Source organism: Saimiri boliviensis, chromosome 2 (genome assembly GCF_048565385.1).
Source record: "Saimiri boliviensis isolate mSaiBol1 chromosome 2, mSaiBol1.pri, whole genome shotgun sequence".
Taxonomy (NCBI): Eukaryota; Metazoa; Chordata; class Mammalia; order Primates; family Cebidae; genus Saimiri; species Saimiri boliviensis.
This window is the reverse complement of record NC_133450.1, coordinates 220939199-220954587: the sequence shown is the minus strand read 5'-3', so window position 1 is coordinate 220954587 and position 15389 is coordinate 220939199. Positions and strand designations below refer to the sequence as shown.

At 55.5% G+C, this 15389-nt stretch overlaps 1 protein-coding gene across 16 annotated transcripts in view; it reads right to left on the bottom strand.

Moving 5' to 3' along the window:
- Positions 1 to 14763, bottom strand: part of DNM1 (dynamin 1) — a 51707-nt gene extending 36944 nt beyond the window's left edge. For 8 of the 16 annotated variants that reach the window (XR_012516682.1, XR_012516680.1, XR_012516681.1 and 5 more), the window contains exon 1: positions 14483 to 14762. Coding sequence is in view for 13 of the 16 variants with exons in the window: in XM_074395395.1 (XP_074251496.1) it covers positions 14483 to 14643 (161 nt within the window). In the remaining 3 variants the exon portion in view is untranslated. Of the gene's footprint in view, positions 1 to 14482 lie in introns of all 16 variants that reach the window. The other 8 variants (XM_074395396.1, XM_039474837.2, XM_039474832.2 and 5 more) reach the window with 1 other exon arrangement.
- Positions 14764 to 15389: the final 626 nt, after the last annotated feature.

Below are 15389 nucleotides of genomic sequence, written 5' to 3'. Positions count from 1 at the left end.
TCATCCCCTGTCCCCAGACCTGACAATCTATAGCTCAGACATTTGTTCGTGCTGATGACAAGCTCAGCTGTCCTTTTGGCTGACTCTTGTGGGTGCCAGTTCTCTGTCCAGTCAGCTCTTTTCATCTACCATCCAGGCCGGGGCAAGCACGAGGGTGAAAGCCTCTCCAGGAATAAGGCTGTCAGAATTGCCAGTCATGGGATCCCCAGGGCCCCGGAAAGGGGTGGGAGCAGGCTGAAGCCCGAGGGACCATTGAGACACAGACAGCGCCTTATTCATGGAGATGCCCAGGGAGGGAAAAAGACACACACAGTCTCTACAGAGCCAGAGGCGGAACCCAGGTCTCTTGCCCCCAGCCCAGAGCCTGACCCAGACTCTTAAGTCTTCTTTCACCCCAGGGTCAGTAGCAAAGGGTCTTTGATACAACAGAGTAGACCCAGAGCTCCTAGGTTCAAAGTCCCCTCTTGAAGCCTCTCCACTGCCCCACCTCAGGGGAAGCACAGGCTGCTGGGGAGGAGTCAGGAACTATGCTGGGGAAAGAGAAGGATGGTAAGCCCCATGTATATTCATCATTCTTGCCAGACAGTGAGCTTTAGGAGGACAGGGCAGCCTCTTTCTGTCTGCCACTGTATCCCCCTGCCCTGTGCACACAAGGGGCACTCAATAAATTCTGACTGAATCCCCAAGACCTCGAATCTGTGCTCCAATATAGAGATGATCATTTTATGGAAGAAGCAGCTGAGGCTCAGAGAGGTGAAGTGGCTCACCCAAGGTCACACAGCCCAGCGGGGATTCAAGGCTGAGTGTCTGTTGGGCCCTCGGCCTGGGACGTGCAGCCTCAAAGGTGCTGCCTCAAACCCAAGAAGCCAGACTTGGCTTTTTATGTAATTCAATTAAATTCAGTCTGTGCCCGGCCCTGTGCCAGGCTCTGGGGATGGGAGATGATGAGTCAGACGGTTCCCACCCTGAGGAACTCACAGTGTGGTGGGAGAGACAGACAAGTAAACAGATAATGCAATGCAGTGTGGTGTGCGCTAGAACAGAGGTGTGCCAGGCGGCACAGAGGGAGGGGGCTGGCTGGGGGTGGGTGGGAGGACTTCCGGTCTCAATCTCTCCCATCCTTTTTACTCAAAGACTTCTTTGGGGGCGTGACTTCCAGTTTTGGGAGTCCCCCAGGACTGTGGAGATAGAGCAGCTGTTCTCATAGAAGCTGGGATGGGTGTGGGGCCGGGGGTCCACCCTCTTCTCCACCAGCTCCTCACCCAGCAATACCATGGTAACAGTAATTGCCATGGAAACTGCAGGAGGGGCTGGAAAGGATGGGACTCCCCACAGAGAGCCCCCCCCCACAGAGACATGGACTTTCCCGGAGTTCCTTCCCGAGAGGCCTCTCCTTGAGCAGATGGGCCCACCCAGCCCTGGTGGGCCTGAGGGTGGAGGTCTCCAAGGTGCCACATGGGGGGTGCGGGAGCCCAGGGCCCAGCTGGCGAGAATGCTAGGTGGTCAGGGTCTGGGCCAGCTGCCCACTGTCTCCCGAGGGCTGCTTAAAGGACAAGTAGCTTCTGGGAAGTAGAGACTAGAGGCAGGGCCATGGCTGGGGGTCAAGCCCCTCCCAGGGCCAAGATCTCCTGGTGCCCAGATGGGGAGGTAGCCCATCTCTGCCATGGCCCATGGCGAAGTGAGGCCCTCACGAGGCCTGCATCAGAATGCCCTGGGTAACCTGTCCAGACACATGCTGCCCAGGCAGCCTGGGCTAGAATCTCAAGGGGGCTTCGCAGGGAGGCTGAATCCGGATTTTAAACAGATCCTCAGGTTGTTTCCACACTCCCTGTCAAGTTTAAGGACCACCTGCCCCGTGCTGAGGAGCCAGGGCCAGGCTGGCTCCTACCTCGAATCCTATATTGACCTTTCCCTGGCCTGGTGACTGGTGTTAGGACCCAGGAGGTCTACTTTCCAGCCTCACGCCTGGACAGACAGTGGGGAAGACCAGCAGGTCACCAGGTCTCCACGGTGAGCTCTTTGCTCACTTCCAGGTGCCTGCCTGGCACAGGCCCCGCACGTAGTAGGTGCCCAGGCAATACTGGAAGGAATGTGCATGACTCAGCAGCTCCCTAGCTCTTCCCTTACACCTGGACACATCATCTCACTTTAGCGCTCTGTTTAAGGGTCCCCTGGGTGCCTCTCCTTCCCCGCAGTGGGGATCTGGACCAGATCCAGCCTCCAGCTCCTGATTAGGCTGAGGGAGGACAGAACAGGTGCCCAGAGGAAAGTGTCAGGCCCACCGGCCTCAGAGGCCGCGTGCTATGCCCGGTGTCGGGGGGGGGCGGCTGCTGGCATGCCAGCTCTCCCCACTCATTTGGAGCAGATGGCGGGTTCCCAGGGGGGCCGTGCCTGGCCATCTGCAGAGGCACCTTAAAACCTGAAGCGTGGGGAGACAAAATAAACACCTCTCAGGACCCTCAAATGCCACATTCCCTGTCTGAACTGGCGCTGTCACCCTAAGAGGGGTCTGGACAAACTGAACCCGAGGGCTGACATGACCCCTACCCCTACTCTAGGACCTGAGACTTGGGGCCAGAGCTTGGGATCCTGGTTCCCAGGCCCTGCCGAATGCAAAGGATGCCAGGAAGTAATGTGCATCACTGGGCGTGTGCCTAGTGCTGGTCATTCTTCTGTGCCTCCTCCTTCTTGAGCTCTGATGTCAGATGGACCCAACATTGAAAGTCCGAGCTGTCATGTAGGAGCTGTGTGGCAGTGGACAAATGACCGTACCTCTCTGAGCCTCAGTTTCTACATCAGTAAAATGGGTTGCTGTGAGGCTTATATGAGCTGATGACTGAACCAATTGTGGCTGCTATGATGATAAATAATGATAGCTTGCTGGGCATGCTGAGAGCACGGGCTGGACTCCCACAGCTTGTCACCAGAAGGGGCAGCAGGGAGAGAGTTGGAAGGTGGGTTTCCTGAAGCCTGGCAGCCAGAGTAGGGGTAAAGGCAGGATATTTCCAGCCAGATCTTGACCCTGGAGGTAGAAGGCAAGGGGGGTGGGCAGGAGCGCCCTCTGAAGCAGGGAGCTGGGGTGTCAGAAAGGGAGTGGCTGGGCCAGGAAATACTGGTGGGAGGAGGTGAGGCTGCCCCCGGGCAACAAGACCCTTTCTGTTCTCGCTGCCCCAGGAGGCTCTGGGTGAGGCCCATGTCACAGCTCATGAATTTCAAGCTGAGGTTTGAACACTGCAGGGCAGTTCTGGCCTTGGCTTTCCTTGATGTTCTGACGGCCCCAGGAGCAGGGACTGGGCTAGACCTGTTTGTCACAATATCCCAGCAGCCAGCATGGGTCTGGCATGTGATAGACTCTCAGGACACCTGCATTGACCAAAAGATGGAAGATGAGCTCTACCATCAGCTTCATTGTGCAGGGGTAGAAACTGAGGCACAAAAGAGGAAGAGTCTTGCCCAAGATCATGGCGCAAGTTGGTGACAAGGTAGGACCGGTACCCAGGTCTCCTGACTCGGGGTAGGCGCGCTCTCCACAGCAATCTTTCTCCCTATTAAGCAGAGCCTGTTACCTTCCCTTATTCCTTATCCTCCCATCTTTCCTGCTTTCTTTCCCTCCCTCCCTCTCTCCCTCCCTCCCTCTCTCTCCCTCCCTTTCTCCCTCCCTCCCTCCCTCTCTCCCTCCCTCCCTTCTTTCTTTTCTTCCTTCCTCCCATCCATTCAAGTGTTGATGACTTTATATTTTCAAAATGGAAATAGATCTCTTTTGCCTCTAATTTTTAAAATAATATGTTATTCAGTTAAAAAGATTCAGAAAATGGTCGGGTACAGTGACTCATGCCTGTAATCCCAACATTTTGGGAGGCTAAGGTGGGTGGATAACAAGGTCAGAGTTCGAGACCAGCCTGGCCAACATGGTGAAACCCTGTCTCTACTAAATATACAAAAATTAGCCCAGTGTGGTGGCAGGCGCCTGTAATCCCAGCTACTCGGGAATCAGAGTCAGGAGAATCACTTGAACCTGGAAGGCAGAGGTTGCAGTGAGACAAGACCATGCCATTGCACTGGGCGACAGAGCAAGATTCTGTCTTAAAACAAAACAAAACAACATAGGTTCTCCAGTTAAAAAGATTCAGAAAATGGCCGGGTGGGATGGCTCATGCCTGTAATCCCAACACTTTGGGAGGCCGAGGAGGGTGGATTGCCTGAGGTCAGGAGTTTGAGACCAGCTTGGCCAACATGGTGAAACCCTGCCTCAACTAAAAATACAAAAATTAGCCAGGTGTGGTGGCACACACCTGTAGTCACAGCTACTCAGGAGGCCGAGGCAGGAGAATTGCTCAAACCTGGGAAGTGGAGGTTGCAGTGAGCTGAGATCCAGGCACTGTACTCCAGTCTGGGTGACAGAGAGAGACTCTGTCCCCCTCCAAAAAACGATTCAGAAAATAAGTGAAATATTAAAAAAAAAAAAAAAAGTGTCATCCCAACACCTGGTAAGAGCCACTGTAAACATTTTATCATTAATAATCATCATCATGGTTAAACACCGATGAATTGCTGACTGCCAGCCAGGGACTCTGCCAGAGACTTGAAAATCTACATCAGCACAAGATTTCTTTTTAGGGTGATGGAAATATGCTAAAATTAGATTGTGATGATCATTGCACAACTCTGTAAATATACTAAAAATCATTGAATTGTGCCTTTAAAATGGGAGAATTTTATGTCATATAAATTATACTTCAATAAAGCTATTTAAGAAAATCGACATCTGGCTGGGCACGGTGGCTCGCGCCTATAATCCAAGCACTCTGGGAGGCCGAGGTGGGCAGATCATGAGGTCAAGAGTTTGAAACCAGCCTGATCAACATGGTGAAACCGCATCTCTACTAAAATGCAAAAATTAGCTGGGTTCGGTGGCGCATGCCTGTAATCCCAGTACTTTGGGAGGCCAAGGCAGGTAGATCATGAAGTCAAGAGATCGAGACCATTCTGGCCAACATGGTGAAACCCTGTCTCTACTAAAAATACAAAAACTAGCTGGGCGCGGTGGCAGGTGCCTGTAATCCCAGCTACCTGGGGGGCTGAGATAGGAGAATTGCTTGAACCTGGGAGGTGGAGGTTGCAGTGAGTTGAGATCATGCCACGGCACTCCAGCCTGGGCAACAGAGTGAGACTTCATCAAAAAGGAAAAGAGAGAGAGAGAGAGAAAGAGAGAGAGAAGGAGAGAAAAAAGAAAGAAGGAAGGAAAGAAAGAAGAAAGAAAAGAGACTTGATCCTTGCATGGCTGTGTGAGGTCAGAGTGATCAGTTTCCCCATGTTACAGGGGAAGAAACTGAGGCTCAAAAGGTGAAATCACATGCCTCTCGGACGCCCACAGGCACACTGGGTTATCAACCCTTTGATAACTTCTCTATTCACCTAACATATCATAGACATTTCCAAAGTTATTAAACATACAGCTACATCTGGATCCTCTGTCTTTCTTTCTTTCTTAGAGACAGGGTCTTGCTCTGTCACCCAGGCTGGAGTACAGTGGTGCGTCATAGCTCACTACAGCCTCAAATTCCTGAGCTCAAGCGATCCTCCCACCTCAGCCTCCCAATAACTGGGACTACATGTGTGCGCCACCGTGCCCAGCTATGGATCCTTATTTCTGATCACCAGCATCTTAATGAGAAGGAACCCCAGCTCAGCCACTAAGTTACCTCCCTGTTCTGAACCTCAGTTTTCCCATCAGTGAAATAGGACATGGGCCAGCAGCTCCCTCCTAGAGCTGTTGAGGGAATGCCCTGAGGTCCTGGCTGTGGAACGGCCTAACAGGAGGTGCCCATTGGTGGGTCCTAGTTCCTGGCACATGCCACGTGCTGTGTGCTTTATGTGCTGCTGAACTGCATTCCTTCGAACTGGGGACTCAGGTTGGGTGTGAGGGTGCATTCACCTGCTGAGATTTTTCTCCGTACCCTGGCTAGTGGCCTCCTTTCCCTGAGCTAAGAAGAGAGGCACGTGAGACAGAGTGATTAAAGAGTAACACAGTCATAATGAGATACGATGTTAATATTAACCATGGTTGAAGCTGCCCTCGGAGCTCTGAGCCCAAGTAACGGGCTTCTTTCTTCCTCTACAGCTTCCCATCTGGGAGAAAACAAAGCCCTACCCCGCACAGGGAGGGCCAGGTTATGACCGGAGAGAGTGATCAGGGAAGGCATCTCAGAGGAGGTGTTGGCTGATGTGAAACTTGGAGGAAAGACCCAGGGAAAGAGGAAGACAAGGGCAGGGTGAAGAGACTTGGAGGGGAGACCCAGTGAAGAGGAAGACAAGGCCAGGGGCCAGGCATGGTGGCTGAAACCTGTAATCCCCAATACTTTGGGAGGCTGAGGTGGGAGGATCACTTGAGGCCAGGAGTTTGAGACCAGCCTGGGTAACATAGCAAGACCCTGTCTCTACAGAAAAAAAAAGGAAAAAAAAAAAAAAAAAAGAGGCTTCCAGGCAAGAGAACAGCATATGCAACAGCACCCCAGGAGAGTGAGAGGGCACAGCCCTAGCTTCTCCGTGAACTGTAAGATATTCAGGTAGACCAGGAGGCAGCAGCTGAAAGGAAGCAGGACTGGGTCATCCGTCCTCAGAGGCCCAACTCAGGTGTTGGGGTTTGGTTTTGAGGGCAGGGAGTCCAAAAAGGGCTTCAGGCAGAGGAAGGCAGATTGGGAGGCTGGATAGAGTCCCATGCTGTTGGGTGGGGGATGGGTTGGGGGGAAGGGACGAAGCTCCTCTGTGGCTAAGACAGGGGCTGGAGTTTGAGGTGGACAGGAGTGAACTGGGCAGACTCCACGGGGCACGGAGACGGAGTCGGATGGGGAGGGCGGGCCAGCGAGCAGGTAGCTGATCTTGGGGCCTCTGGCCAGGGGACTGGGAAGATGCCACTTAGGAGAATATTTTGAACACCTTCCAAGCTCAATATTACTTTTTTTTTTTTTTTTTTTTTTTTTTTTCTGTCGTGTATAGTAATTCTAAGTTGCTAGGCCTGGCGTCTCCAAGCGATTCCTGTTTCCTAGCCAGATTTCATTCCAGGGAATGGGTAAGAGTGCCAGAGAGTCACCCAGGAAGAGGAGGAGAGGAGGAGACACTGAGGTGTGTAGGTGTGTGCGCACACGGGTGGGGCTGGGGTGGGGAATCGGGTAGACAGAAACATGGAGAGGTGGCCGGGCGCGTTGGCTCAAGCCTGTAATCCCAGCACTTTAGGAGGCCGAGGCGGGTGGATCACGAGGTCGAGTGATCGAGACCAACCTGGTCAACATGGTGAAACCCCGTCTCTACTAAAAATACAAAAAATTAGCTGGGCATGGTGGTGCGTGCCTATAATCCCAGCTACTCAGGAGGCTGAGGCAGGAGAATTGCCTGAACCCAGGAGGCGGAGGTTGCGGTGAGCCGAGATCGCGCCATTGCACTCCAGCCTGGGTAACAAGAGCGAAACTCCGTCTCAAAAAAAAAAAAAAAAAAAAAAAAAGAAACATGGAGAGGTATGGATTGGAGGCAGGAGACACATGCTTGTTCCTGGCCTGCCTCTGATTCAATTGCTGTGTGACTTTAGGCAGCTTCCCTCCCCTCTCTGTGTCATTTTTGCCACCTAAAAACCTGGTGGCTCATGCCTGTAATCCCAGCAGTTTTTGAGGCCAAGGTGGGCCGATCACCTGAGGTCAGGAGTTTGAGACCAGCCTGGCCAATATGGTGAAACCCCATCTCTACTAAAAACACAAAAATTAGCCGGGCATGGTGGCAGGCACCTGTAGTCTCAGTTACTTGGGAGGCTGAGGCAGGAGAATCACTTGAACCTGGGAGGTGGAGGTTGCAGTGAGCTGAGATTGTGCCCCTGAACTCCAGCCTGGGTGACCGAGCAAGACCCTGTTTCAAATAATAATAACACTAACGCTAAATAAATAGAAATAAAAACCTAGTTGGAAGGCTGAAGTGGGATGGTCACTTGAGCCCAGTAGTTTGAGACCACCCTGGGCAACATGGTGAACCTCCATCTATACAAAAAATAAAATGAAAAAGTTAGCCGGACTTGGTAGCACATGCCTGTCGTCCCCAGGTGGGAGGATGGCTTGAGCCGGGGAGAGGTCAAGGCTGCAGTGAGCCAAGATGGCCCCACTGCACTCCAGCCTGGGTGACAGAGTGAGATCCTGTCTCAAACAAAACAAAACAAAAACACGGAATGATAGTAGACACCAGTACTGCTCTTAGACCTGGAAATTGGAGCCCTTAGCCCCAGACTTACACTTGAGGGGTCCCTCTCTGGACCACCTCTGGCCTTATCTTCCCCAGGGGGCAAAGAGATCCCAGGGGCCAGGAAAGGTGCCCAGCTGGAGCCTGTGCTCCCCTCAGAGGCTACACTCAGGTGCCCCAGAATCCTCTCTCAAGCAGTTCCAAGCCCACTGCCCACAATGAAGAGGGGGTCCAGCCCAGGCCCAAGGTGGGTCCTTTCTGGAGCTGGGATACGTGGGCTGGGGTGTTCACAAGTCAATCCTGGAGGGATAAAGAGGAAAGTGACTGGGCAGCCCGGGGAGAGGGGCCACCTGTCCCCAGGCCTCCACATACATCACGGAACTCCAAGGAGTCTGAAATTCTGAATTCTAACCCAGCTGGCCAGGTTGTGATGAAGGTGCGCTTGCTATGGTGGGAGGGCAGAATGCATTGCATTTAGCAATTCCTCAGCTTGATTTATAACTGGAATACACAGGCATATGGCACGTGGGCGTCTGCTTCTCCACGCCTGACAGCACTGTGCCCATGACCTGCTTCCTCCACTCCTGCCCTGCCCACCCTCTCCACTCGCCCACTCATGCCCCCTTCCCTGCATCCGACCCTCTGACCCAGCCAGGGCCTGGGAAACTCAATTCTCCTGGCGCCGGGATCAGATACTGTCTCCCAGCTCTTCTGGGCCTCAGTGGGGCGTGGGTTTGGAGAGGATGTCCTGGCTGCAGAAGCTGCATTTCCATGCGTCCTAGCGCATTCTGTGCACGATAGGAGCATGCAGAGGCCGGAGCAGAATGTGGCAGCTCTCCAGGTGGGTGGGTGGCTCTCAAAGGACCCCTAACAGGTCCCTCAAACCCTGGTTCCCCAACCCTCCTGGTCTCACCTCTGGCCTCTGCTCCTCACTCAGCCACACTGCCCTTCACCCTTCATCCAGGTTCTCAGACCCCCGGGCTCTCTTCACCTTAGCCCTTTGCTCAGGCCGGTCCCTGCACCTGCAGCAGTCCGCGCCTTAGCTTGACCATGTCCTAGTCTTGTTCAGGTCCAGTCTTAAATGCTACCTCCTTAGGGGGCCTTCTGATGGCCCAGAACGCTCCCTTCCCCTCAGTGTCAGGCTCCTTGCAACACAGTAGCAGACTCCTTCAAAACGCACAACAAACCAGCTCTTTGTGGATTTCACATCTGTCTGCCCCGATCAGCTGCAAACCTCCCCAAGCAGGATGGGTACGGCTGGTTCACAGCTGTATCCTCAGGGCCTGGCACACGGCAGGTGCCAAGGAAACGTCATTCCCTCTGCCCCTCCAGGTCATCAGCACTCTGCCTAGGATGTCTCATTTATCCGCTAATATTCTTTGGCCTCCATCTCCAAATCTGAGAAATGGGACCACTATGATGCATCCCAACATGTTCAGAGGAAGAGACAGAACTTAATAGTGGGGAGTGGGCTGTCTCCCCTGGGAAAGGCTTGGTTTAACAAAGTGAGGGGCTCTCAGAGGCCAGAGACCAGCACCGCGTCCATGCTGGGATAGAATGTGGAGGAATGGGCCAGGCGCCATGGCTCACACCTGTAATCCCGGCACTTTGGGAGGTTGAGGTGGGTGGATCACCGGAGGTCAGGAGTTGAGACCAGCCTGGACAACATGATGAAACTCCATCTCTACTAAAAACACAAAAATTAGCTGGGCGTGGTGGTGTGCACCTGTAATCCCAGCTATTCGGGAGGCTGGGGCAGGAGAATCACCTGAACTCAAGAGGTGGAGGTTGCAGTGAGCTGAGATTTCACCACTGCACTCCAGTCTGGGCAACAGAGAGAGACTGTCTCAAAAAAAAAAAAAAAAAAAAAAAAAAGAATGCAGAGGAAGGGACAAGGGCACATTGCAGGAGGTGGGAAGCCTGGGGGTGGGGTAGGCAGAGTCACGGGGAAACCTAAAACCCTTCCCGCAGGCTGCTCCTTGGGCTCTGGGCAGAGGATCCCTCACCAGGACCCCGACCGTACCCGAGATGGAGAAGGTGCCCCGCCGCGCCATCCTGATGCACCTCCCAGCCCACACCATCCCAGAGGGCTTGCCTGTCTATGCCCAGGCAGGAAGAGAACCAGCACGTCTTCCATGCCAGGCCCTGCCTTGAATGCTTCATGGACTCACCATCATCTCACAAGGGATGTGCTATTATTATCCCCATTTTACAGATGAGGAAATAGCAGCTGGGTGGGGTTTAGAGAACATGCCCAGGGTTTCTCTGCTTGTAAGTGGCAGAGCTGAGCTTCGAACCCAGCAGGTCTGACTTCAGAGCACGCTCTCAGCCCCTCTGCCACGTTCCCGCCGGCCATGGCCCGCCCCAGGACAACCCACTCTTGGCCCTGGAGGAGTGTTGCTGGCGGAGGGGGGCATGTAGCGGGCGGGGGTGATAAACAAGAGCTGGGGAGACAGCGAGGAGGCCCCTCTGGCCTAGGGCACCAGGCATCTGTTCATGAAAGGCTGGCTGTGCCGCGTCCACAAACACTCCCCCGTCTACACTTACCCCCGGGATGAGCTCATCTGCTCTCAGGTTTAAATCCCATCTCCACACCAACGATTTCCAAATTTTTCTTTCCAGCCCGCCTTCCCCCTGAGCTCCTGACTTGCATCACCAAACTGCCAGCTGACATCTTCCACTTAGAAGTCTAACAGGCATCTCAGGCTCAATATGTTCAGAACCCAATCCTGGTCTTCCCCCGTCCCCCCAATCTGCTCCTCCTTACTCTTCACGACTCTGTTAATGGCACCAACACCCACCCAGGAGCTCAGGCCAAAGTCCCAGAAGTCATCATTGATTCCTCCTTCCTCACCCTCCACATCCATCCACCAGCAGGACTTCCTCCAAGATATATCCTGAAACCCACCCACCATTCTCCTTCCCGTTGCAGCTAAAACCCTGGTCCAGGCCCCTGACTAGCCCCTGCCCATTGCAGCAGCCTCCTCGCCAGGCTCTCGCCTTCTCCCTCGGCCCCTCCCCAAGTTACACCCTTGCTAGAATCCGCTCAAGTCACTCCACTACTGAAAAGCTTCCCGCAAGAGTGAAAAGAAACCCGAACTCCTGGCTCCTCATGGCCTGAGGGGCTTGTAGATCGAGCCCCTCTATCTCTCAGATCCTGTCTCCTTCTAGCTAGTCAAACACCAGCCACTGGGCTTCTTTCTGTTCTTCAAAGGCACTAAATTCTTTCCTACCCCAGGGCCTTTGCACGTTCCCTTGGCCCGGAACTCTCCCACCCCTGGCGAGTTACACAGGTTCTCATCCCTCGGTTCTCATCTCAGATGCCGCCTCCTCCCGGAGACCTCTGACCTCCCTGGGGAGAGCAGCCCTGCTCCCCTCCCTGACCTTGACCACATCTTCCAGCTGTCTTCTGAGTTTCTCCCTCTGGGATACAGAGACTTGTCTTTTCCACCATAGAATCCCCAGTGCTAAGACATCACGCACCCTCCACAAACGTCTGCTGAATGACTGAATGAATTGGCGTCAGTTTTCCCTTCTGTAAGAGGGAAGCGGGTGAAGAAATAGCATAGATCCAGACAAGTTCCAGCAGCGTCCCGGGCAGCTGTGAGGCCACCTCCATTGCAGAGCTGACAGCAGAAGCCTCCTGAGTGCCCGGAAGCCCTGGGGGGCCTAGAGCAGCCCTGATGCATTTTCCTCTGATGCATTTTCCATGGGGCATTGGCTCCTGGGAAGCCCCAGGAGACAGAGTGGCTGTGACCATGCTCACCAGTCTGGGGACTGAGCCCTGTTGGAGAGGTCAGGAGCCCTTGAGGGAGCAGGCAGGCTGAGGCAGGGGAGCCCACTGAGCCTCAGTTTCCCCTGCCTTCTCACTAGCTTTCAGGGGATCTCGAATGCTTTCCCGCCTACTCCTTCACATCAAGCTAAGCCCTCCTCCCCTGCATCTGGACACCCTGCACATCCTCCTGCGGGGATCACGGCCAAGGGCATTGGGGCACAGAGGGCAGCCAGAGGGCCCAGGCCTCCTGGGGCACAGTCCCTACCTTGCTCTGCCACTCAACAAGCAAATACTTGCTGAAGTCTGCGGTGGCCGGGGCTGGCCCCTGCTCCATGGGCTCCAGGAGGGCAGAGGATGGGCACAGAAGTCCCCAAGCCTAATTGGCTATCAACACTCCCTCCCGCATGTTTACAAAAGCTCCTTTCCACCCATGAACTTGGTGGAGCCCACAGCCACCCTCTCAGGAAGGCAGGGCGGCGGCTGTCAGTGTCCCCGTCCCACAGATGGGGAAGTGGAGGCCCACCCACCTGCATGTCCCTGTGGCTGGTGCAGGGCCCTGCTCTCTGAAGTGACCTTCAGAGGATGTGCAACCTCGAGATCAGGAACTGGGCTTTGGAGTCTAACAGCTGCTGCCCTTCCTGAATGTGTGACCTTGGGCAAGGCACCTAACCTCCAGGGTCTCAGTTTCCTCATCTGTAGGATGGGCATCATGGTACCTGCTTCTAAGGAGCTCCTGTGAGCCTATGAAGGACTCAGCATAGGGCCTGCATGCGATGGGCTCGATAGATGGGGGCTGAAGTCACCAGTTGGTCCCCTTCTTACCCCAGGCCCAGAGCACGCAGCCTGGCATGGAGCAGGAGTTCAGCCAACATTCAAAGGATGAGAGGGAGGAATATGGCTTGTCCACTGTAAAGTGCTGGGTATCCCTGACTGCTGGGCCTTGGGGAAGGGGCCCATTGTGTCTCTTGCCTGTGTCTCTGCAGGTTGGGGGGGGTCATGTGATCAGAAGGGGGGTACTGCAGGAGCTATCGGAGAGACAGATGCCTCCCCCTCTGCTGACCAGATGGGCATGGCCGCCCCCACGGTGGCCTTCCAACGTCCCACACATACATGGCTCCAGTCAGGCCCTCTCCTCCCTGTCAACTCTAGGGCTAGCATGGGTTTCCCAGGACATTTGAGGGGCAGGAACAACCACCCAGTCCCACTGCCCACGTTAGAGACAGAGACACTGAGGCTCAGAGAGGGCAAGTGACCTGCCTGAGACTTTGCAGCAGAACCTGGCTTGGACAGAACTGCTGTCCCTCTGCGGAGAGGGGCCCCTGCCTCCCTCTCCCATGTGCCAGTCATGTTTTTGGCCCTGAAGGTCATTGGAAGAAAGCAAGGGTTTCTGAAGAAGATGTGGGGAGAGGAAAGGGGGAGAGGTCAGCGTGAACCCTCTCACCTCCTCCCCCAATCTGCCCAGCCTTGCCATCCCACCTCCAGTACCTGGAGAGCCCCTATCCTTCCTCTCATCAGTACCAGAAAAACTATTTCTGCCTCCCTTTGGGGGTGCCTGGGAGCCTGGGGGTCATGACCCTGACTGCCCCCCTAAACCCAGGACCCTTTGTCTTTGCGGTTGCTCCCCTCTCCGCCACCTAGGCCTCCCAGAGCCTTGTGGGATCAGAGGCGGGAGGGGGATTAGGTTCTGCAAATGGCCCCCCCTCCTGCCATCCCTGTCTTAGTCATCTGCCGCCTCTCCCTTCATCACAATCCCTCTGGCCAGGCCAAGGGGAGGGCGACACTGACAGGCGCCCCCCACCCAGGGGCCACGGAGAAGCAAGGGGCCGTCTGCTCAGAAAAGGATCAGAAGTGGTTTCTCCTCCCCTCTTCCCTTCCTCATCCTGCAGCCCGCGCCTCCCCCCTCCACCGTGCTGCGCACGGATGGCGGCGGGAGCCGCAGAGGTGTGTGTGTGCCGGGGGAGGCTCTGCCGGGTCCTCGATGCCCACAGGACTACGTCCTCTTCTAGGGGCTGGGGTGTGGGAGCTGTCCCCACTCCCCACACCACAGACCAATAATTCCCATGGGGGTAGAGGACTGTCCCCCCATAGAGCCCGGTGTGGGGGACACTGCCCCCGGGTGCTGCCCGCTCCAAGGGACTCCCCAAGCCCAACGGAGGCGCTGAGTAATGAGGGCTCTCTCCGTGCCCATGTTGGGGGTGGGGGTCAACCCTCTGCCCGGGGCTTCTGGCAGAGCGCTGTCTGTCCTAAAGGATGGGGCGGAGGAGGGGGCGTGATTCCGCAGCCGGAGACATTTGCAGACTAGCCGGGGGGCGCTGCTGCCCCAGGGGCTCTCGCGGGGGGGGGGGAGGGCCGCCTCGCTCCGGCTGGGGGTGGGGGGCGCGCCGGCCGCGAGTGCAGCGTCGGGGGCTGCGAGGTCGCCGCACCGTCAGTGCCCCGGGCGGGGATTCCAGGGATCCCGGGGGTCAGCGCCCTGGGGCGCGCCGCGCCTACCTGCCTACGAAATTCTCGAGCACCGAGCTCTTGCCGGCGCTCTGGCCGCCCACCACGGCGATCTGCGGCAGGTCGAGGTCCGCGTTCTGGCCGATGGCAGAGAAGGCGTCCTGCAGCCGGTTGACCAGAGGGATGAGATCTTCCATGCCGCGGTTGCCCATGGCTGCGGCGGGCCCCGCAGGCTGCGATCCGACTGCTGCTCCCGCTCCCGGCTCGGGCTCCGCCGCTGCAGCCGCGCGCCGCTACTGCCTGCGCCGCTGGGCCCCCGCCCCTCGGGGATCAGAGCGAGCGCCGCTCCCGGACGCCGCTAGGGGGAGTCCGCGGCGCCGCTGGCCGGACGCCGTGCGCAGGCGCCGCCCGCGGCACCATGGGTGTTGTAGTTTTCACCTTCTGCGGCTTTCGAGGTGCCTTAGCAGTATGTGGGGTGCGCGGATGCTGCGCAGAATATATTTGTTACGGGTGGGGTCTCACTCCTAGTACCAGACCCCTTGGATAGTTAGTGGTCATGGCTGTTTCACTTCATCTTACCGATGGGGAAACTGAGGCCTGGAGAGCAGACGTGCTACCTCTGAGATCACAGCCTCCTGACCCAGAGTTCCCCTTCACCTCGCTGCCTTCTACCTCTAGGTCCTGACTCTAATCTCCAGCATGTCCCTTTCTTCCTTTGGTCCTCAGTTTCCTTGTTTGTAGAAGGGGAAAGATGGAACATGAATTCAACAAATATTTACTAGGTACCTGCTAGAAGCCAGGCCCTGTCCTAGGCACTGAAGATACAGCAACGAATAAGACAGCCAAGGCCTCTGCCCTCATAGATCTTGCATCAAGCTGGTGAGACAGACAGTAAATGAATAAACAAATACATGAAATAGTAAAAATGAAAATAATTCATAGTAAGAGGGATGGAGGA